The sequence below is a fragment of the Hydra viridissima genome, unplaced genomic scaffold, assembly GCF_058129835.1.
Source record: "Hydra viridissima isolate aposymbiotic clone 2 unplaced genomic scaffold, HvirCarnegie_v1 scaffold_4, whole genome shotgun sequence".
Lineage (NCBI taxonomy): Eukaryota > Metazoa > Cnidaria > Hydrozoa > Anthoathecata > Hydridae > Hydra > Hydra viridissima.
Genome location: NW_028324303.1, coordinates 11912582 through 11935476, shown reverse-complemented (window position 1 = coordinate 11935476; position 22895 = coordinate 11912582). Strand labels below are relative to the sequence as shown.

General features: G+C 29.2%; 5 protein-coding genes and 1 long non-coding RNA gene across 7 annotated transcripts; 3 read left to right on the top strand and 3 right to left on the bottom strand.

The window, feature by feature from the left end:
• Positions 1-6: 6 nt before the first annotated feature.
• Positions 7-834, bottom strand: LOC149889927 (uncharacterized). The gene is made up of 3 exons (XR_016451608.1): positions 713-834; positions 489-590; positions 7-262 (listed from the first exon to the last, which is right to left on the bottom strand). It is a non-coding gene; the product is annotated as an uncharacterized LOC149889927 (long non-coding RNA).
• A 1561-nt stretch (positions 835-2395) lies between these two features.
• On the bottom strand, positions 2396-4608 carry LOC149889926 (uncharacterized). 2 transcript variants are annotated; one of them, XM_090084507.1, is made up of 2 exons: positions 3091-4608; positions 2396-3009 (listed from the first exon to the last, which is right to left on the bottom strand). In XM_090084507.1, exon 1 carries the CDS (start codon positions 4384-4386, stop codon positions 3895-3897), a length of 492 nt encoding a protein of 163 aa, XP_089940633.1. In that variant the 5' UTR covers positions 4387-4608; the 3' UTR covers positions 2396-3009; positions 3091-3894. The 2 variants fall into 2 exon arrangements, with proteins under 2 accessions (XP_089940633.1, XP_089940634.1); XM_090084508.1 differs by having other exon boundaries at positions 2396-2507.
• A 511-nt stretch (positions 4609-5119) lies between these two features.
• Positions 5120-5551, bottom strand: LOC149889925 (uncharacterized). The gene has a single exon (XM_090085193.1). It carries the CDS (start codon positions 5549-5551, stop codon positions 5120-5122), a length of 432 nt encoding a protein of 143 aa, XP_089941319.1.
• Positions 5552-7796: 2245 nt separating this feature from the next.
• On the top strand, positions 7797-8895 carry LOC145182545 (charged multivesicular body protein 2b-B-like). The gene has a single exon (XM_080057710.2). It carries the CDS (start codon positions 7993-7995, stop codon positions 8623-8625), a length of 633 nt encoding a protein of 210 aa, XP_079913836.2. The 5' UTR covers positions 7797-7992; the 3' UTR covers positions 8626-8895.
• Positions 8896-9304: 409 nt separating this feature from the next.
• On the top strand, positions 9305-13737 carry LOC145182534 (protein FAM161A-like). Its single transcript, XM_090085430.1, has 4 exons — positions 9305-10055; positions 11333-12443; positions 12622-12828; positions 12950-13737. The coding sequence occupies exons 1-4, from the start codon at positions 9410-9412 to the stop codon at positions 13431-13433; spliced, it is 2448 nt and encodes an 815-aa protein (XP_089941556.1). The 5' UTR covers positions 9305-9409; the 3' UTR covers positions 13434-13737.
• Positions 13738-15617: 1880 nt separating this feature from the next.
• On the top strand, positions 15618-16634 carry LOC149889924 (uncharacterized). Its single transcript, XM_090085511.1, has 2 exons — positions 15618-15814; positions 16029-16634. The coding sequence occupies exon 2, from the start codon at positions 16038-16040 to the stop codon at positions 16464-16466; it is 429 nt and encodes a 142-aa protein (XP_089941637.1). The 5' UTR covers positions 15618-15814; positions 16029-16037; the 3' UTR covers positions 16467-16634.
• The last annotated feature ends 6261 nt before the right edge of the window (positions 16635-22895 follow it).

Genomic DNA, 22895 nt, shown 5'->3' with positions numbered 1-22895 from the left:
AACTTACGTCTAGTTTTACGTGGCGTTGGAAAGTTTTAAGAAAAAATCAAAAGTTAGCTTAAACTTTTAGGCCGCATAATTTAATTGACACAATCATCTTCTTTGAATCTTCCTTCACCAACTTTCTTAAGTTTAAAAATCATTTTTCTCGTCATTTTTAACTAGCCATTAGATCTCTATTCTTTGTTCTTAACGCTCGTCCGTGTCTTTATTGAGTCTATTTAAAAACTAGATTATAACAGCTCGGCTTCGACGCCATCATCTATAAATGCACCAAAGTAATGAAATTGTTTCATTTAATTTGTGTTGCACAATAAAAGCGATTGTAATTGTCAAGACTTGTTAAGTAAATTTATAGCAAAACGTCAAAAGTTTTCGAAAAGACGAATGAAAACACTAAAACGTGACTGCATTATGCATATTGTTTGTACTATGCATCCTAAACGTGAACATTTAGTAACACATTCGGAGCGTGCTTTAAATTTTACCTTTTTAAAGTGTTAAGCTCTAGAAATCGAAACTATAGTATTCTGTGATGGGTGATCTGTCTCAGAACAAGGTCTGTCGAACCTTCATAATTGAAGCGTTGTCTAGAAACAAATCATTTGAAACAGCTATAAAAGATTTAGACTTTTTAAACCAGAAATTTTACACTAATATTCAGAATGCAAACTTTCTTTTAAGAGTTATCGCTATTCTTAAAATGCCTTACAAAAATATAAGTCTTCAAGTCTTGATCCACATAAGGCAAATTTTTCAGTGAAAATACTGTAAATGAGCGATTTTTCGGTATTAGAAATTCAACGAGAGCAGGTAAAATAGAAGATCTTAAAATTTCTTTTGGATGAAGTATTTTAGTTTCTATTGGCAACATTCAAAATTTAAATTTGATATAAATATTTAACAAAAAGTAATTTTGCTTCTTTCTGTAGTTTCCAACAAAATGCTTCCAAATGGTTTCTGGTTTCACTTTCTACATTATAAATTTCTGAAGCTTTAAAATTCAATTTCATCACAAGACGGTTTACTTTTGTAACTTTAAAAATTATAAAATTCAAAGTTCAAAATTCGTCGGAATATTTTTAGACTCGTTCTGAAGGACCAGCAGTGGGTCTAATGATCTTTTTAATAGCTACACTACCGGCAATTAATTTGAGACCAGTGATGAGAAAATAATAATTCTATTAAAAATTTATTAAATTATCAGTTATGTTTTTTTCGATCTCAGTGAATGAAGAAACTACAAATTAGTTCATGAAATATACTTTATTTAGTTTTCATCACAAATATTTTTAAACAAACAGAAAATTTAACAAACATTAAAAAGTTAAATTATAAGGTCTTTATTATTTTGCACAAGTTTCAAACTTTGCGTTCATCAAAATAACCACCACGTTTCTTCATTACTGCTTCATATATTCTTGGCATACAAAAGATTAATTTATTTAAAGTTTCCATGGTTACAGCTTTCCAAGCCTTTTGCAGTAACTCCCATAAATATTCCTCAGATTTTACTTGGAATTTCTTCACATACCGGTCTATTTTATCCCAAAGAAACTAAATGGGATTGAGGTCTGGTGACTGCGCAGGCCAGTCCATTAAAGTAAAGGTTTATTCTTGTACTAGTTGATTCAGATAATTTGTACAAAGTTTAGATTTGTTATTTGGGTCATTATCTTGCATAAAAACAGGCTGGCGTCGAACCACCATTCGATGAGCAGATGGAACGGCATGATTCTCCAAAATTTCTCTGTATTGCTCCTTTTTCATAATTCCGCGAACTGTGATCAAATCTCCTATTTTGTGACCTGCAAAACAACCCTATACCATTATTGAACCTCCTCCATGCTTAACAGAAGGCAAAATGCACTGCGGAGTGTACAGTTCATTCTGGTGCCGGCGTACAAATATTCTTCTCTTGTTGCCAAATAATTCAAACTTGGACTCATCGCACTATGCGTCGCGCTGATAGAAAAAAAGGAAATAGCCTTATAACTAGAGAACTATTTAACATTTTGAAGTAATTTTTTTAACAAAGCATCAATTATGAGATATTGTTTGTTTATACATATATTTATAAAAAAAAGTCCGGTCTTTTTTAAAACCGGTTTCATTCCGGTTTTTTAGTTGGTTTATCCGGACTAATTCGATTTTTGATTAAAAAGATATAAAACCGATAGTTTTTGATATTTTAAACTCTAAATCTGATATATCAATTTATCTTTTTTAGGGGTTACAGGCATTTTTAGTCTCCAACTTATATTTTCATGTTAAATAAAAAAGGAAATAGCAGAAATATTTTATTATAAATAAAAGTGAAATAAATACTCCAGAAGTTCCATTCCCCTCAAATGCAGAATCAAGGTTCTGATGCTAAAATAGGTTTTTAACAATATGTGGCTATGAGAATAGCCTTTTTTTAAAAGTTGCTTATCAATTACAGCTGCATGGTTTAATGATGCTTCCTTGATTTCTTTTCTTAATATGAACCATTACTCTTTGACTTCCTAAAATTATTTAACAACAAACACTAAAATTTTAAAAAGTTTTGTTATTGTAAAAAATAGTATAGTTTAAGATATAAACTATTTATTATAGAATTTATCTATCAAATTCTAATTTTAACAATTTTACATTCAAGAAAAAACTGTATTCACTGTAATAAATGTATATAATTGAAATATAATTAAAATTTTCATTCTAAACATGTCTCAGCAATCTTTATGTGGAGCAAATTTAATATCTACAACAAGCCTTCAAGAATTGCACTATGCATCACTAAGTAGAAATAGGACTTTAGACACATCTTTGAGGAAAACAAAAACATGGCAAAATTGAGTCAATTTGAGGCCAATTGATGCAACTTTTCCTCAAACATAAAAGTTTGGGATTCTTATGCTTCAACTTTTCTAACAATTAGTTTTTTGTTTTTTTTTCAAGCATAAAAAAACATGCTGTGTTGATTATGTGAAAAGATCTCAAAAATATCAGATTGGCTACCACCAGCACCTAAAATATATCGTTAATAAAATTAAACGATAACATTAAATATTTAAATTTAAGATATACATAGATTTCTCCAATATTTACCTTAAGAACAGTTATCAGCTTAATCTTCTTGCAGTATAGCCTTAATACCTCTTGCATTTTGTTTTTCTTACAGTATAGGTACATATCAGATGTCATAAATAAATAATTAGCTGTATCCCTAGTATTTTCAGCAAAAGAAGTTAAACGTGCATGACGTACTCATGCAGTTTTGTTGGCTTTGTTCCTGGCTTCAATGGCACTCTCAGACAAAGAACCTATTGGATACTTAAAATATTTAATAAAAGAAACACCATGAACTACCATTCTATGCAAAGACTGTGACATTGGAATGGTTTTTAAAAACTGATCATTAGAAATGAGACCAAACAGACATTCAGATTTCTGCTTGAAAATTTTCACATCCGGTCTTGCTGTTGTACTATTCATATCAATGAGCAGGTCCCTAAATAGTTTCATCATAGTGGTATTCTTCCAGTCACAGATGGATTATTAAAGAATTTTCGTGCAACATTGCCAGTGTTGGATGTACAACTTCCCTTCCTGACAAAAGATACCCTTATTTTTAATTGTATTTTGAATAAGTGCTGGAGTTTTTTTTTTGTTTTCAATAAATTCTTGGCCATTTTTTGCTGCTATTTTTCTTCCTTGTTTCACTGCTGGAAGTTTGCAAGCAGTATTAAAAAAAAACTAACTCCATGCTGAATATCCACAATTGAAGATTTCAATATATTCCAAGTTTCAATATATTTTTGTCTGCATTTTTATCTTTATTCCAAATGGTTTCCAAATTAAACTCCTTAGGACTTACTTGACATACATGACAGCACTGAGATGCAATATTTTTTAAAGCATTTTTGATACCACAGCATTAAGTGTTTTACCATCATTCATTGTGGTATAAATAGTTGACAAACTTGAATTTATAACAAAAGTATTGTCATGAAGTATAAGTTTACTTTTAATATTCTCTAAAGACAAAATTTCATTTTGTAAATGTTCAAACTTCTCTTGAATAAAACTAGCAGTCTCTTTGGAAAAACAAAACATAAGATGACGGGTTGCATCTGGACTATTTGGATTACAATTTTTCCATAGTATCTTTTTTCCACTTCTAATCTCCAACAGTACAAACACTTTACTATACACAGTGTAATCATCCACACCTTTCTTCATAGTTACTGCATTCTGAAACTCAGATTGGTCACTCTGACCATCACCACCCACTTTGCAAATAACATATATGTTATCACGTTCCTCCTGTGCTAAAACTTTAATAGAATTATCTTCATACTCCAAAAGATATTCAAACACTCTAGAAACTGAATGTTTGATCATATTGAAGAGACTATATTTTACTTCAGTTTCTGAATATTTCACCTGCTCTGGAAATGTATGTGTTAAAAGTTGACGATGAGTGAATCAAGCCATTTTGATAATTTATAAAAACCATCGCAAGGTAAAACTGAATCAAATAAAAACTTACCGTATGTTATTGAACTTCGGAATTTTCATTTACATCACAGAATTTAGTCGGTTTTTAATAAAACTCACAGTAGTAAAAATGATTTTAAAGCATGAGGTCACAGAGGTCGCCTCAATTTTTTTCCATGGCAGTAAAGTCGATTTGCAGTAGCTATATTTTATTTAAAAAAAACGAGGCGACCTCTGTGACCACATGCTTAAATTAATCAATGTTTAAGAAATCAAAAAATCAGCAAAAAAATGCTATTCAAAAACCTTTTTTTTCTATTTCTTGTTTTACATTCAATTAAATACATTATTATTTTAATTTCGCATAAAAATAATATAGAAATTCTACACTTATCATATATTTTGAAAGGATTTTAACTAAAAAGCGAGTTTTTTAAAACCTTAAAAAAACCCTTAAGATGTCAAAAGTTTAAAAAAACTAAAAATGATTTTTTTTTTATAGAGAATTAAAAATTGAATGCAAAAAGAAAAAACTTAAAAAGTTTAAATATGAAAAATCACTAAAAAATATGTACAAAATCCTATTTCCGCTTAGCGATGCATAGTGCATCGCTCCATACTACTGATTTTCATTGTCTTATTGTCCAGTTGGCATGTTTGCGAGCCATTGTAGTCGTTTCACCTTGTTTGCTTTTCTTAGCAACAGTTTTTTGGCAGCTACACGCCCTCTAAGTCCAGCTTTCATCAAACGGTTTCTTATTGTCCAGACACAAACAAGTTTTTCAGCAGTTTCATTGTATTCTCTCAATATTTGTGGAGCTGTTAATTTTCTGTTTGACATAGATAATCTCATAATACGACGATCACCATGTTCATCTATCTTTCTAGGCTGTCCAGGTCGTGGTAAGTCACAATATTGACCAGTTTCCTTGAAACGCTCGATTGTTTTGTGAACTCCAGTCTTTGATATTTTCATTCTTTCGGCAATTTTTCTTTCTGAAATACCTTCTTCATCAAGTAAAACAATGCAAACTCTTTGTTCAAAGCTTAATTCTCGAACTGGGGCCATTTTAGTACGACAAAATAGAAACTAAAAAAAAGTAAACAGTTCAAATAATACAATATTTGTATATTCATTTGCAAGTCATTATATACTATTTTGGGTCTACATCAAGTATCTACAAGAAGCTACCAATGAGAAAAATTATATTTTCAATATAAATTACAAGTCCTTAATCAAAATTAAGTAACAGTTAAAAATAATACTTGTATTGTCATTTATGCTGGAAGAACTCAGCACATACACTTTTGTACCTAAGCAAATTTTTGGGTGCAAAAATGCCCATATCCTATTCTATCCACTTATTTATTGTGCTCTATTTATTTTTGATCCAAAAAAAAAGAAGTGCAAATTTGATAATCAGATATATTTATTTTTGAAATGTATATACCGTTTTTAACCGCTGGTCTCAAATTAATTGCCGGTAGTGTAAATATTGTTTTAATACACTACTTGTTTATCAATTTAAGACAAAGATAATTGTTTTGGGTTGATAAATAAATATTGTGTTAATACCACAACTTATTCGTATTTTCTCAGCATTTTGAATATTTTCTCAACAAGTAATACTGTCTCAAAGTGGCCGATTTTACAGTTAAGGCCAATATAAAAGAGAGGAATGGATCCAACTTCGGTTTTTATTTAAAAGAAAGTTTTTACATATCCGAATTAATCAATCACCTCCTTTAAACTTTGCAATAGTTGAAGCAGAAGCGGAAGTGGAACTAAAAAATATGTAGAACTTCTGCATCTAACGAAGCAGAAGCAGACTCTTTTTACATTTCTGCTTTTAAGGGAGAATTGCAGCAATGGTTCAGGTTTCATATAAAATCATAATGGCAGTTGTCAAACAACAACTAAAAAAATGCACTCAATCCTTGTATACGGTCCTATAAAAACTGAGGGAACACATAAAATTTTGGTTTTCTCATAAATCCCATCTTTTTCTTTGGACAAAATTTTATAAACACACTTAAACATTTAATCTATGTATGCACTTGATGTCTTTTTACCTTCTTTTTTATTGACAAAGCAAAGCATGTAATTTTCTAAGTACTGCAGTACAAACAGAATACGTAATGGGTTTCAAATTTTATTGAAAAAAATCATTCATAATTAACTTTTTTTAATTTTACTAAAAATTAATTTAAATTAGTTTTAAATAGATATAAAATAAAAAATTCTGTCGTTTTTGGTTAGTAATATTCTTAGAAGGCATACTTTTTCAATTTCTTTAAACTGAAAATTTACAGAAAAATGACAAGAAGTAAATTTTGTAATACTTTTCGTAAAAGACAATAAGGTTGAATGAATTAAAATAATTAATTGATGATATTATCTTTGTAATGAAAAAAGACAATATGATTTATAATTTAATGCGACAAGATGTTATACAGCATTTAGTCTCATCAAACTGTAAATTATTTAAAACCAGGGTTGTTCATTTTAGGCCTCTGGGTTTCACCACACACCAAGCTGAGCTAGTCTTCTCTGCAGCGCGCATAAGTATGCTTAAATCTTAAAAAGCAGCTAGTCCTGTTTTTAATAGCAAATGATGGCTGATTATCACTAGCTCAGTAGGCTATCTTCTGCTTAAATTTACCGAAAAGTTTTCAATTGAGTGGTGGAGAAGTAGATCAAGGGGAAGGCCTGTAAGTCAGTGGGTATATTTAAAGGTTTTGTAAAAAATATTGGGTACACCAGTAACTACGTGGAAGAGATTAACCCGATAATCGAGGTTTTTTCAATCAATACAAAAGCAAGGAAACGAAGCAGAGCGACGTGTCACAGCTAAGAATTTCACGTTTAGCAAAGCTACAAATTTATAATAGCCCCATGGCTGTGAATAAAATATTTCACTGAAATATTTGTAAATATATAATTGTTTCCAAATAATTATGATATCTATAAAAAAACTATGTTAAGTGAAATACTCGTAGTACACTAGTGACATTTTAGACAATTCCGTACTTCTACCAGACGTTACTCGAGTTTTTTAAATTTTTTAATTAGTCTTACTTAAACCATATCCAATCTGTTTGCTTTACTTAAAGTTTTTAGTTACAGTGGAAAGGGAAAAAATTGCCGAAACTTCAAACAAAATTTACGTAAATCCTAGTACAGCCTTAATGGAGGGTCATAAATAGACAGTGCAGTAAAAACTCTTTCATTTTTTTTTTTTTAATTTCGAAATCTGGTTTAAAATCTCTTGAGATAAACCGATGTCACCCATAGCAAAATAGTATTGCAAAAATTAAATGCTGAGAACAGCATAAACATCAATATATAATGGCTGTCACACAAACAATCATACAAAAATAGTTGATGGAAATATTTCTTTTTTGTGTCCCGATGTTAATGTCTACATAATTTTTTTCTCAATTATCCGCAACTAAATATATTCTTGATTGTAGCATTTAATCACAAGTATAAAAGGAAAAAAAGATAAAATGTTTAGTAAAAAACCTACTCCAAAGGAAGTACTAAAGCAACAGAATAGAGAAATTCGAAAAACTCAAAGAGAAGTAACTCGTGATTATGGCCAGTTAGAAAGACAAGAGAAAGCAATCGAAATTGAAATTAAGAAAGCAGCTAAACAAGGGAATAAACAACTTGCCACACAGTTAGCTAAACAGCTAATTATGATTCGAAAACAAAAAACTAGAAATGTTGGTGTAAGTTCAAAGGTGACTGCTATCGGATTACAAATGAATACAATGCATTCAAATGTAAAAATGGCTGAATCAATTGGTTCAGCAACAAAAGTTATGGGTTCCATGAATAAGCAAATGAATGTTGAAGCAATGTCAAATGCAATGCAACAATTTGAAAAAGAGTCCTTAAAAATGAATATGGCAGATGAAATGATTAATGAAACATTAGACAACTTATTTGATGAATCTGGAGATGAAGAAGAGCAAGATGCAATTGTCAATCAAGTTTTGGATGAAATAGGTATTGATTTTACAAAGCAACTGCCATCAGCTCCCCAAACCACAATGAAAGGTGCTGTTAAATCAAAAGTGGCATCTAAAGAAGATAAGGAAATTGAAGATTTACTTGCACAGCTAAAAGCAAGTTAATTTGTTTATAGGAATTCAAGTGCATATACAAAACGCTATGTAAATATGTTTTTACAAATGTTAATGCATGTATTTTTGTTAATTATGACTTTGTATTAATATTTGTATATATCTTATATTGTATAATTATGCATGCAAGCACTGTTAGTGCCTTTTTGTATGTAAATTATCTGTTTTGATATTACTTAAGTATGAGTTACTTTTAAAACAATAATTTGTTTGATGTAAAAATTATCTTTTAAAAAGAAACTTTCTTGAGGCTGAATTAAACAGCATTTTTTAATAATTCTTTACACAAATAATTAAATATTAACAAATAATTTTAAATATAATCTTGTTTATCTTAGTGTTGAATATATACATTTTTATCTATCTATCTATATATATATATATATATATATATATATATATATATATATATATATATATATATATATATATATATATAATAAATTTATAAATATATATATATATATATATATATATATATATATATATATATATATATATATATATATATATATAAATTATATATGACACACACACACACACACACTTTTCATTTTAAAATAAATTTAGTTAAAGAGACTTTAAATCATTAATAATTAACAGCTAACTGACATTAATGTTTTGGTTCATTACTATACTATATTAAGTTTAGGAAATCAGAAATCTTTACAAGTTTAAGAAGAAGTTTATTTTCTTGTTTATATTTTTCAGATACTTAATGTAAAGTTAAGATAAAGCTAAAACATCAAAAATGGATCAATAACTGCAAAAAAAAATGTCAAATCATTTCACAGTAAATCAAAGAAATGCATGCATATTTCAACCACTGAACCCACAAAATGGTTTACCAACAACTTTTCTTGAAAGAAAGCTGTTTGACTTTAGTGCATTGGGTAATAATTCTAATGCTTTTGAAAGGAAAATTTCAAGTGCAAAATATGATAGAAAAGCTAAAAAAACAATTCATCAAGCTTCTGAAAAATTGTCTCATCATCAACAAGTTTTATCCTCTGCAAATGAAGACAAAAACAGTTTTGTGGAGGATTCTTTAGATAATTGCCATCAAAATAGATCATCAATATCAAAGATAAAAGATAAAAATAGCTTTGTGGAGGATTCATTAGATGATTGCCATCAGAGTAGATCATCAACTTCAAAATTAAAAGAGACTGTTGAAAAAAAAATTTTTAATCAGCCTGAAAGCAAAATTCTTTATGAGTCCCCAAATCCAGAAGATCTTAAGAGATTAATTGAAGATGATGAAAAGTTTTTTAACCATCTCCAATTTCTTAAAAACGAGAATAAAAAAACTTTAGAAAAATTAGACAAACTATACAATGTTTCTTTAGGAATTGCACAAGTTGGAAAAAATAAAAAAAAGTGCGCAAAGGAATTTACAAACTATTATAAAAACATAAAAGGTGAGTTTCCCAATAGTTCTAGTTATATTTCACATCAGCAAATTTTGTAAAATAGGTTTCGATAATTTTTTAAAATACAGACAGTAGAAATAAGTTTATAAAAGTAACGTTGTGTACTATCAAAAAAAAAAAAATAATAACTCTTGTAACTTATTGTAAACCTACTGAAGAAAAGTTGTTCTTAATTACTTACAATAAAGCTTTCTTCAGATTTCCTTCTGATTAATTCATTTCTCATACACATTCAAAATAGCTTTAGTTTCACACAGGACTGAATTAAGTTTTAATGTCATGTTGCCTCAATGAAACTTTTTTTAAGTAATAGTATGAATTCTTTAGTTATAGAAAAGAATGTTTCTGAAGTTTGAGCAAACTAATAGAATCAAAAATGGGTTGAGTGCTTCAGAGCATTTAAGAACTTGGGATCCTTTAATTCTTTTCTTTTCTTATCAAAATTATGGCATTGGAATTTACATTTACAATATTTTTATTATATAATAAATTTAACTGGGAGGTTGGCTTCTAAAACAAATAAATACAAAAAACAAATTGATATTTTTACAGACTTTTAGTATAAAAGTATATGTATGAATACAAACCTTAGATCTCCTGTTTCTTAATCTTTACCTTCATTTAAACAATGCATGAATGCTTTCTCTGTATTGTTCAGCAATGTTGCTAAATCAATTTTTATGGTGCTACATATATGACAATCTAAACCATTGACAAGCGCTTTTAAGAACATTGATTCCACAAATTCACACCTCAGAACATTGTAATAGTACACAAAATATTAACACCATCTCATTTGTTTTGTTTTTTGAGAGTTGTAGCATGATTTATAATTGCTTGATGACTTCAAGAGTTAACTTCTGAATGGATGTTCTTCACCTAATTTTCTGGTTTGCTAATTGTGATTTTGAGATTTTTATGATTCCAGAAGCAGTCAAATATAATTTTATGGAAAAAAGTAAAATTTTGGCCACTTAGCACAATGAAATCACTTTTTTTGAAATAGGAAAGTTATTTGGATATCTATGTTCAATGCCTAATTCTAACATGAGTATGGAATGATAGAGTTCTCCAAGTTAAGAAATATTACTCCAATTTAATTTAGGTTATTTGAAAATGAAAATTACCAGTTAATTAGCTAGTTATTGTGAGGTACTCAATCTCAGAAGTATCTCCCAGAAAATATGGTAAATTGTTTTGCTATTCTATATTCTTATGCTTTGTATTATAACAAAAAAAAGTATTTTAAGTTTATTTTTTACTAGAAAATGAAACAAGTCTTTGGTGGTCTTCATCTGAAGATGATTTGAACGGAGATTTTAAAATAGTCCCCCAAAAAAATGTAAATAGTTTAAATTATAAGCATAATGAATTTCGAGGCCGCCCATTGTCATATGATGTTATTTCAAATATGTGGGATAATTTTTCAGTTGATGAATATGTACCCTATATCAAGACTGTGCAACATAAAAGTAAAAGTTGGTCTCCTTCAATTACTATTCCAGAACCATTTCAAATGACTATTCGAGATGAAAGTAAAAGTAAAAGAAAGTCCAAAAAAATTGAAAAAATTGAAGAAGAATTGTTATTAAAGCAACTGAGAGAGGAAGCAGAATTGAATAAGAAAATAGTACCAACACCTATTCCTGCAAGCACATTTTTGCCTCTTTATGAAGAAATTAATGAGCAACAAGAAAGAAATCGAGAATACATAAGAAGTATTACAAAACAAATGCTTAAGTCAACTGAGAGGCCATTTTCATTTATTAAAAGAGAAGAAGCAAAGAAGGAGTTGAAACGAAGCCATTCAACAGGAGCTGTTAATCTAAAAAAGAAAGATAATCAGTTTCATGCGAAACCTTACCCAGAACAACTATTTGATTTGTCTTTGGCTGACAGAATGGCTGAACAGGAAGAATATCGTAAAATAAAGATAAAACTCAGAGCTCAAGAACTTTTAGCAAGCTCCTCATTGCCACCTAATATGAGAAATCGAGGTAGCATGCGTCATTTGGCAGGGAAAAAACCAGAGGGTTCAAAAAAAGAATCATGTCATCGCAAAAGTTTTCAACCTGTTGTTCATCATGAGATACCAGATTTTGAAAGTTTGCATAAAAAGATTGTAAATGAACTTGAAGAAAAGAAAAATTTAAATTTATCTACAGTTTGCAATCCTTTTGAACTCAAAACAATGAAAATACCAGAAAGAAGATTGAAGTTTAAGAAGATGCAGCTTGTAAAAAATGTTTCAGATAATGCATCTTCACAAAAAAGAAATTATACATCAGCTCGACCACATAACAATGAAAGAGAAAGAACGCCTCAAAGAACTCTAACTACATCTCATGTAAAGTTTGAGCAATCTCCTTCTTATAGGTATCTTTGTAATTTTTTTTTTTTTTTTTTTTTTTTCATTATATCAGGATAAAGGTTATCCTGATAAAATGTTTAAAATGTTCTTATCTGGAAGTTGCAAACCTTTCTTTAACAAAATTTTTTTGAGGATTGCATGTAAGTAATTTACTCTATAATTTTTATGTGTTTTCATCAATAGCTTAACTGAAACAGCTCGCTTACGTCAAGAACGTTTAAAATTAAGGTTGGAGAAAGATAAGATAGAAAACTTAAAAAAATCAATAGAAGAAACGAAGAAGAGAAAGAAGCACGAAGGTTTACGAAAGCTACTCGTTAAGAAAGTGGCAGCACAGGATCCTGCGAGAAATCGTGAAATAGAAACTGAAGAAAAATTGAAACGTTTTAGGTTATTTTATTTGGGTTATGATTTTCCTTTTTATTTCCTGACTAATTAGAGAACTGATTGCACTTACCTTCAAAAATATATTTGGCTAATATTCTAAAATTCTAATTCTTATTTGTTATAGAGAAGCAGATTATGAGAGACGCTGCGACTATGAAAAATATTTGCATGATGTGAATACGAAGATGAGCATGCGACCATTATTGTTTGAGCAGGAATCGCAGACAAATGCGAAGCTCAAAGCAAATCGTAGGTATGAAGAAATACTACGGGACGCAGGTATTGATGAAAATGATCTTGACGCAATTATGAATCATCAGGTTATTACACCAATAAAGCAGATGTCTATTGATGATACTTATGATAAGAGTAGTGAAAAAAGCTCCGATCTTAGCAGAGCGAACAGTAATCAAGAAGTAAATAAGTCCAACATTCCTTCTGAAGATGAAGTTTTTTCAGATCAAGATGACTTTAAAGATTCCATTGCAGAAAATAAAAAAGCTGATCCTTCTAATATTTCTGAGTCGGAAGATCGCGCTTTTTCTGCTAACGATGATGATTCAAACGATGGAAATAATAGCGACAGCGGTAGTTACAAACAGGCTTAAACAAAAATATTCGTAAGTCGCGCAATTTTTTAAAATTTTGTCTTGTATATTTTGTAAAGCGTTTGTACTTCAAACCCTGCTTTATTTTTAAAGCTGTTCTATTATTTGTGAATTTATTTAAAGCATTGAATTTTACTTAATATATTTTGAGATTTTATTTCATATTATTGTATAGAATTAACTTATAAATTGTTGTAAATTGATATTAAACCTGTGTGTCTGTTTATAAAGATATGTATTTATATTATATACAACTAAGAAAAACTCCATTGAGTAATAATCATTACTTGAGACTCAAGTAACTGCTTTTAGTATGTTGTACACGTTAAAAATCAGGCTTTGGCCTTCACCAACCATAGATTTGAATAGCCGTCAAACCTGAATACAAAATTGTTTGTCTGAATCCATTCAGTTTAATAGCTTATCCTCCTCCATATTTTTGTCTCTGCTGCTCCTATTTTTCATCTTTTTTTTTTTTCTCTGGAGATCATTTTTCATTACCTCATCTTTAAAATAAGTATGTTTTAAAATAACCTCTATCAACAAACTTCTCCTTTGCCACGTTTCCTTACATTTGTCTTCTCAACAAGCGATTTTTCTTTTTTCCGTTTTATATCCCAATTTCGTTTATAAAAGTTTCCTAGAATCAATTGTGTTGGATTAAACTCCTAAAATGTTCACTGCCAAAAACTAAAGGTATGTATAGATTGTATAGAAAACTAAAGGTGTGTATAAATTGTATAGAACTGAACTTTTTAGGAAAAAATGAAAATGCATTCTTAGTTTAAAGCAGTCAATTTTTTAAGTTAAAAAAACTTTCAACAAACAAACAACAAACTTTCATTCTCGGTAAATTTTTAAAGCATCCTTCTTTTTAACTTTATCGCCAAATAATAACGTTACTTCATAAAAATTGACGTGGTAGGAGTTAAAGTGATCGAATTTTATCATATATACATATATATATATATATATATATATATATATATATATATATATATATATATATATATATATATATATATATATATATATATATATATGTATATATGATAAAATGTATGTATATATTTTATCATATATACATACATATATATATATGTATATATATTTATATATATTTATATTTATATATATACACCAATACATATATTTAAACTTTGATCAGATATTTTGAGTTGCCAAACATAACCCTGTCAAAATTTGTTATATTGTTAGTTTAACATATAAGGAATGTATGCAAAATATCAGAAATTTTTTATTTTGGAATTATGTATTTATTTATACACTTTATTTTTAACGTACTGAGAGTATAATTTTATTTTCTACTCTCAGTACGTTAAACAGTACCTTCAGGTGTCGCACTAAAAATTAATGCGGTGATGAAAATGTTTTGCCAAAAAGACTCTGGGACAAAGTAAATACGAATCTGTGACTTATGGAATGCCAATAATTGGTATACATGTTTTTAGTATTAAATTGAGGCTTCTGTACCAAAAATCATCACATTTAAATACACAAAAATATATCATGTTATTATTTAAATCATTTATAGCGCTTTAAATGATTAAAATAACGCTTGAGTAAAATATTGGAATTTATCAGTATTGGTGCTGATATGTAATACATCACAGAGATTTGTTTTAAAAAAGCTGGACTTTTTCATCTTAGCTACAGATTAAATGAATGCTTAAGATGCCAGATGATCATCTTATGTCATTTTAGCACAACAGTATTTTTATGCGTTTATCAGTCCATCTCCAACTGGAAGGTATCCTTTTTTCTTTCAATATTTGGTTCGCTTGTGTCGGCGCCTTTTAACAGCTTTTAACTCATTGCCGAAATTATCCATTTGAATAAACATTCTTGGTTTATTGATGAGACTTTTATTAGAAAAAAAAAAAAACTTTCGAGGGAGCAAATATTTTGTTACCTTTGATGATCTTTAATGATTAAACGCTTTTGCTCGCATTCATTTTTATTCTGTTGTAATTCCTAAATAACACTCAGCTCACTTCTAATTTCTAGCGTGTGTTGTTTTGATATAATTTTCGCTGAGAAAATTAGGCTTAACAGACTGGTGTGTTTTGATTGTTTCTGTTAACACGCTAAAGTCCGTAGCGCAAAGGGCAGCATTTCTTTTTGTTTACAAAGGCCGGCGAATTTAAAACGCTTCAATAATTATAATTTGCAATAAAGTAAGCATGGAACTATAAAAAATGAGAGTTCTCAAGAGAAAAAAAAGAAAGAAAGAATTTTAACAGTTGTAACGAGTATAACTTTTTCGAAGATTTGAAAATCCTACTTTGGTTATATTTTGAACTTGTTTATATTTTTAACTGAAATTCGCATATTGTTAATTCTCGGGTCAAAGAACTTTTGTAAGTCTCAAAATTCATTTGATTTAACAATACAGTAGGAAGTATTCTTATTACAAAAATGACTGATTTAACCTTTTTCTCGTTATTTCACAGCGGAACAAGCCTTTGTAGGCTAAACGTAAATAAAATACTCGTTAAATATTTCTTAAAACGAGTAATATTTTTTTCAAGCGTTTTTATTCACTTCATTTTTGCTTTCATATTATTTGTTAAGAAACAAGAAATGTTGAAAGAAGGGATTTTGTTTGCCGCTCTCTTCGTATCCGTTCTTCGTGCGAAGCCTGTTGGAGAAAATCTGGCTTCACAGTATGCCTCTTCGCTTATTCTTCGTCCGCGATCAGGAAGAGAATTTCAACTAGAAAACGTTCAGAACGCCCGCCCAAGAGATGAGTCCAAAATGCAACAGCAAGGTGATTTTGATTTTGCAGTTTTTTATAAAACCAACTTAAACCGACCACCGCGCTTTGGGCGTAATGAGTTCATTGACCAGGATGACCAAACAGCTTATTCTTTAAGCAATGAATCCACTGTTGATGACTTGGAAAGTAAATTGCTCAAAGAACAGCTTAAAAATCTCGTCTATGATGAACTTAAAGATGGCGCTTTGCAAGAAAAAAGCGTAAACAATATGGGACTTTTTTTCAAGAAATAAATCTCAGAATGAAGCACAAAACGATATATGGAACCGCTGGACTCAATAATTAAAACGAAGCTGGTAAATGGAAAAACAAAAAATGCAATAAGAGTCTTTTCCTAAATTGTTATCGAGAATTTACTGATAATATTCTGTAATTTACAAAAAAAAAAAATTTTCAGCATTGCAAATTTCGTATTTCTTTTATTGAGATTCGGTTAAAATTAGTTCTGTTGCGTAAAAAGAATTGTTTGGCTAATATGGTTACTAAGCATTGGCGTTTGGTTTTTCAATTAAAAAAAAATAACGAGTAAAGTACAAAATTCTATATAAATTTTTAAAAATAAATCAAGTTTTCTGAAGCCTGTTAAAATAGAACTCTTTAAGCTTTTAAAACAGCAAAGATTTATGGACATGTTGATATTCATACTAAGTAGATGTTTTTTGAAATAAAAAGTTTTGAAATGCAATTTTTTAATAAGAAATAACAAGATTCTGTCTCGTTATTTTTCCAAGACTAAGCAGTTGTTTTTTTTCTTTCGTGCTTTATCATGAAATATTCAAAAACATTTTCAAAAAAATCTCGACACATCGAAGTTGTAAATAAAGTTTTTATATTTCTTGAGAAAATCAAGACAAGAATTAAAAAAGCAATCAAATTAATCTTGAAATGATTTTTTTTCCAAACGGCGATGCTTGATGGTTACTTTTACAGTAATAACTTTTAAAGCCTCGATCTGTTTTTTCTTCCAATTATCATCAATATATTTCGCGTTTGTAAAAAATATTTCTAAGCATAAGTCCTTACAATTTGTGGTTCTCTAATAAAACGCAATGAACTAAATATGATATAGAATGTGCATGGATAAACTAAAATATTTATAGATTTTATATATGAAAAAAGTTTTAAAAAGAAATGAGTAGCAAGTAGCAAAGCACAAACAAGTAATATGTTATGCAAATTGATAGAAGCGAATAACTATAGAACTTTAGACAACATTCAGCGGAAATGGGTTAATGTAAGATTTAGATCATTTACGCGTGTTTTTAAATTTTAGAAAATATTTTTTCCGAAATAGGCCTTTAATAAGAATATATATTTTTTTTAAACAATTTTTTTTTATTTGAAGCCAGTAAATGAGATTAACCTCGGTTAATATTTTTAAATAATTTATTTGGTGTTTTGAGAGAGTTTGTTATTTATTGAAGATCAGCATCTTTATTTGGAGATAGGGGAAATGGGGTGAGGTGAAAGGTAGTTTTTTAAAAGGAATCCCAAAATACTTTTAAGTTATATTTTTTTGCAACACTTAATCAAACCTGAAAAATGAAGACTTCAATAAAAATGTAATTATTTAAATTTGTTTGGAAAATTTCAATTTAGTGTAAAAGTTAAGACGACGTCAAGATTTTGAAGATCAGTGTGAAACAATGGGTGTTGAGGATGCTAAAGAAGGATGTATTTGAATTAATAAAATCTTGCTTTATTTCGTTTCACGATTATTGAACAACATTACACCACGCCATTATTATTGAGATTCGAAAAAGTCAGGGATAGTAGCGGAGAAGGGAAATTTCCTTAATCCTTTACACCAGCAAAATGACACGTTTTTGATACAATGTTTGATACGAAAACTCTTTACGAAAAATGTTTGATATGATCATTAATATGAATATTGAAGAGCAAATGAATTGTAAGCAAATCTAGGAAAGTTTTCATCTATTCGCGAAGTTAGAATTATTTTGTTCAATCTCTCATTTTAAACATTGAGAGAAAGTTTTGAATTATTTTCTAAAAGTAAAAATTACTTTAAACTTTCGCTTTACTTTTTAAAGAAATAATAACTTATGCTTTAAATAACTTATATTTAAACAAGTTATTTAGAAAAAAATATCAAAAAATAAAGTGTATTTTTAAAGTAATAATTACTTACAAAAATTAACAACTCATTTTCTCCCAACATTTAAAATGGGAGATGTATCAAAATAACTTTAAGCTCGTGTATTGTAAAAAAAACTTTTACGAGATTAATATCATGTTATGGAAAGTTTGGCCGAAAAAGTTAAAATTTTCAGTAATTCTTCAGTAAGCAAATTAACTTGGTATCCTGAAGATATAACTTCCTCTGTAAACCTCACTCTCGCATCGCACGCAGAGGTTTCAAAAGTTATGATTTAAAGAATAATAACTTTTCTGTAATAATAGCTGATAAAAGGCAGCTTTTACTGCTGATTTTAATCTAATAATAAAAATTTAAATCCTAACATTAAATGATAATAATACAAAATATGTATATTACAATAAATGAATTCTCGTATTTTAATTTTTAATCGTATTCCATAATAAATACAAGGCATTTACAAATGTCCTTTTAAAAAGAAAAACCTTTTTGATTGTGGTCATTCTAAAAAGATTATTTATATAAATATCCGGAATCCAAAAATAGCTCCATCAGGGAAAACTTTAATTTTAAAATTTTCCTTCCAAATTTTCGCGGGGTCAGAACGAATCAGCGTGAAAATCACAAAAAAAGGTCTTTCGAAAAAAACTATGCGAAGATAGCTTATGAACGTATTACGAAAAATATTGAATTTTTTAAACTGAAAAACTCAGCTTCCAATCAGTTTCCATTTTATTATTTGCAACAAGAAGTACTGTCGTTTATTTTACTTGGCTCCGTTACGTTCTTTTAAAAACAGGGGGGTTATACTACAATTGTTTTTACTTATACAATCATAGTTAGCTGGGGGAAGTGGGTGTTGAAAGACTATTTTTGAATTTAAATCTGGATAATAAAAGAACTGTTTTTAAGTTTCATAACAGAAAATAATTTTTTGAGGTCTAAGTAAGGATATAAACTTTGCATTTCATATTTAAAAAGCAGAGGATAAAGCAACATAAAACTACCAGGTTAGTGTCTCCCTAAAAAATTTTTTTTTATTCAGTTGTCTATTTTGTTAAATTGTCTATTTTGTTTTGTTCTAAAGTTTCTTCTTTTTGAAAGGGTTTCTTGAAATTTTTTTCGGTGAACATTTTGTAAAAAACGTCTTAAGAACAATGTAGACAAGCATTTAGACTAACATGTAATAAAATAGTAATTAAGTTTTGAAAAAGTAGCCAAGTGATTTGAGTTACCACTAAAAAATTTGCTGATGAAAAGGAGAAGAAAAAGAAGAGGAAAAAAAAAGAATTAAGTTTTGAACAACTCCTCAAAACATTTTATTTAAAATTCTTTATAAATTTTTAAAAATAAATTGAGTTATTTGAAGTTTGTTAAAATAGAACTCTTTAAGCCTTTAAAACAGCAAAGATTTGTTGTTTCCTCAAAAAATCTACAAGATTTATGGATTCCTAAAAAAATTTACAAGGTTTTGATTCCTCAAAACATTTTATCTGTATTACTTGCCTTGATTAGATCGATTTAGGGATGTTCGGATCTCAAAAAAGTTTGATAGATTTATTTAGTTTATCTGTTGACCTGCGTCTTATGTCATATTACACATAAAAACTGAACCATTATCTAAGTGCTAAGATCTTTTTTTAAAAACGTGTTTGTATCATTGCATCAACTAAAATTGTTACAACTTCTCGGTAAAAAGAAACGCTGATGTTAAAAGACAGTTGGCTTTCTTGTAGTGTAAGTTTACAATATCTTCCAATATTCAGTTGTATTATATTCTTGTTACATTTATATTATATTGGTTTTTTACAATAGCATCATGAAGTCAATATCATTTATTTTGCTGTTTTACCCCCTACTTGCACAAACAAAAAATATTTTTAACGAAGGCAAATACACGGAGAATGTGAAAATTGTGGATGAGATCAAAGAACCTCTAACGACCGACACTGATAACAGTTTGCGGCCTCCGAGGATAGGTCGTGAATTTCTGAACTCTATTAACAAATTGGAGAGCGAAACAAATCGATACCAAGAATCACAAAATATGAAAGTTCAACCACAAATTGGAAATGTTTTCACTTTCAGAAATGCGATGAACACCGATGAAAATAAAGATAAAGTTGCAAAAGACAGAGCGCTGTGTGATCCGTCTTTAAGTTATGAATCCAGAAAAAATTGTCGAAAGTTGTTTAGTGCACTTCAGTTCTTGTTTAATCAACTTCTAAAAAAGACCTGAAATTCTAAGAAGAGCATTTTATTTTCCTGACATTTAAGACTGTCAAGTTCCTCCGAAAACCAGTTATGAGAACTAAATTTGTATACCATATCTTTTGCAAATGTATTCTGTTTGTAGTTGTTCAGAAAGAAGAAAAAATCTGCGCACCACATCAAGCAATTTTTTCTCCGCATTATCTGTGACTGCACTTCGGAAATTTACGTCGTCACCACACTGTTGGTGTGGTGACGACGAATGCAGTCAATTTGCTGTGAACACTGACAAACAAAATGGTGCAATAATTTTGAAAATCTAATGAATTTAAATTTATTGCGCTATTTTATAAAAATATTGCTTCTTTAAGTAAAAATGTTTGTCCTGAAGAAATTAAAGTTTATTTTCTTAAAGAGAATGGCTCAGAATGACATTAAGCCAAATTACTTTTACTATAGTTTCAAAGTTTAAATAATATGTAACATTGCAAAAATCCAGATAATGCTCAATTTGAATTTGATAGCTTAACATTTATCAAATATGGTGTACCATCAATTTACACATTAAATAGTGGCTCAAGTTTTTAACTTTTGATTGATTTAGACCAATTACTGGCTGTCTGAAGCTGAGGAATTGCCTTTTACTTTTACAGTTGACAATATGTTTGTTGCCAAATGCAGAAGATACACTGTCCAAGGATGTCGATGTTACCAACACGCATAACCATTTCCAAGCCTGTTAAAACGGAACTGGAGACTCGTTTCAATAGTTTTTCCACCATTGAAGAGGGAGATTGCTCAAATTCTCTGGTCTGAGAAAAAAGTGTTTGGGAACGGTTACACTCCCTCTGGATGGAAGATTTCAGGTTTTAAACACCTTTGCCCTGACTTTAAATGTTCCGATTGTGAACTGGCCCAATCAACTTCCTTTCTTTAATTGGTCTGTTCAAAGGGCGAGCTCTCAGTACCCATTCTTTCATCATACTTTTCATGTTGGTCCGTTATTTTCACGTTTCTGTTCTTCTTGGTCTTTTAATAGCTCTGCAGCTTTAGTTGAATGTTCAACATTGGATGGTAGATGAGCTAAGAGGTGGAAAACTGATTGCAATAAAACTTTCTCTTTTACTTTGTTCAACCTTAAAATAGCCCCAAACTTGTTGTTTCAAAGTAGGTTGCTTCTCATCATCAAGATTAACTTTTCCATTAGCATTTTTATTCTCCACTTGCAAGAGCACTCTATTGAAATATTGCCTTATCTTAGATATACTTCCGAGCGCCATTAAATTTAAATAAGTTCCGCGGAAACACCAATTTACTTTGAATTTAATCAATTTTACGGAGCTAAAAAATTGCAACTGCTAAATAGTTTTTTGTAATATTTAGCGTAAAGCTGATCGTTTCGCCAAACAACGTGCATACTTTGGCGTACGCATGCAAATTTAATGTTCACCGCATTGGAGAATATTAATTTTAAATACGCACAATACACATAAAATTTTTTTGTTCACCGCGTTGGTTCAACGAATTTCATACCGCGGTGACAAAATTTGTCACCGCATTGTCGGTGACACTTGGTTCGGAAACATTTACCATTCCACATACGCAGTTAATTGCATATGCGGGGATCGTACCAAATTAACCGCATTCACCGCACGTACAGTTTGGTGCGCAGACCCTTAATATGTCATACTAATAATTAAAATATATATATAAATATTAGTATGACACATTAAGGGTCTTTGATGTTAATCAGTTTTAAATATGACGGCCAAACAGGTTTTAGCACTCAGAGTTTTTAATATTTTTCTATTTGATACTTGCTGTCTATAGACAAATTTTTGTATTAAATTTTTTTCGTATTTCAAAATAAGGTATCTTGAAAAAAAGTAACCTTTTTAAAACAACACTGAGGACGTAGGAAGTATTAATATTTTTTGAGTTTTTTTCAGGAAATTTTAACAAAAGTGTAGCAGAATCGAACAGAATTGCCACACTCAGACCAAAAAAAAAGAAAAACGAAACTATTCTTGATTCTATTTTTAACTTCCTTTATCTATTTTATTATGAATACGCTCCACCAATATATTGAAAAATTTGATAATCATTACAGTTCTTTTATAAAAGAACAACAATGTTTTCAAAGTTTTTATGGTTAATTCCCATTAATTAAATTTTTTTTAAAGAAGTTAATTTTTTAAAAATTGATTTTTTTTTATGTAAAATTTTTTATAAAACGCGATTTTAAAATCATGTATAACAAAATAAATAAGGAATTAGAAGAAATATATGTATTCAACACAATAGCAACTGATTTTTCATCTTTAAATTACTTACT

Bases quoted from the DNA above. Each gene is read 5' to 3' on its own strand.
- LOC149889926 (XM_090084507.1), bottom strand. From the start codon at position 4,386: ATGATCAAACATTCAGTTTCTAGAGTGTTTGAATATCTTTTGGAGTAT.
- LOC149889925 (XM_090085193.1), bottom strand. From the start codon at position 5,551: ATGGCCCCAGTTCGAGAATTAAGCTTTGAACAAAGAGTTTGCATTGTT.
- LOC145182545 (XM_080057710.2), top strand. From the start codon at position 7,993: ATGTTTAGTAAAAAACCTACTCCAAAGGAAGTACTAAAGCAACAGAAT.
- LOC145182534 (XM_090085430.1), top strand. From the start codon at position 9,410: ATGTCAAATCATTTCACAGTAAATCAAAGAAATGCATGCATATTTCAA. The intron at 12,444-12,621 runs GTATCTTTGTAA...TTTCATCAATAG, and splicing joins GAGCAATCTCCTTCTTATAG to CTTAACTGAAACAGCTCGCT. The intron at 12,829-12,949 runs GTTATTTTATTT...TATTTGTTATAG, and splicing joins GAAAAATTGAAACGTTTTAG to AGAAGCAGATTATGAGAGAC.
- LOC149889924 (XM_090085511.1), top strand. From the start codon at position 16,038: ATGTTGAAAGAAGGGATTTTGTTTGCCGCTCTCTTCGTATCCGTTCTT.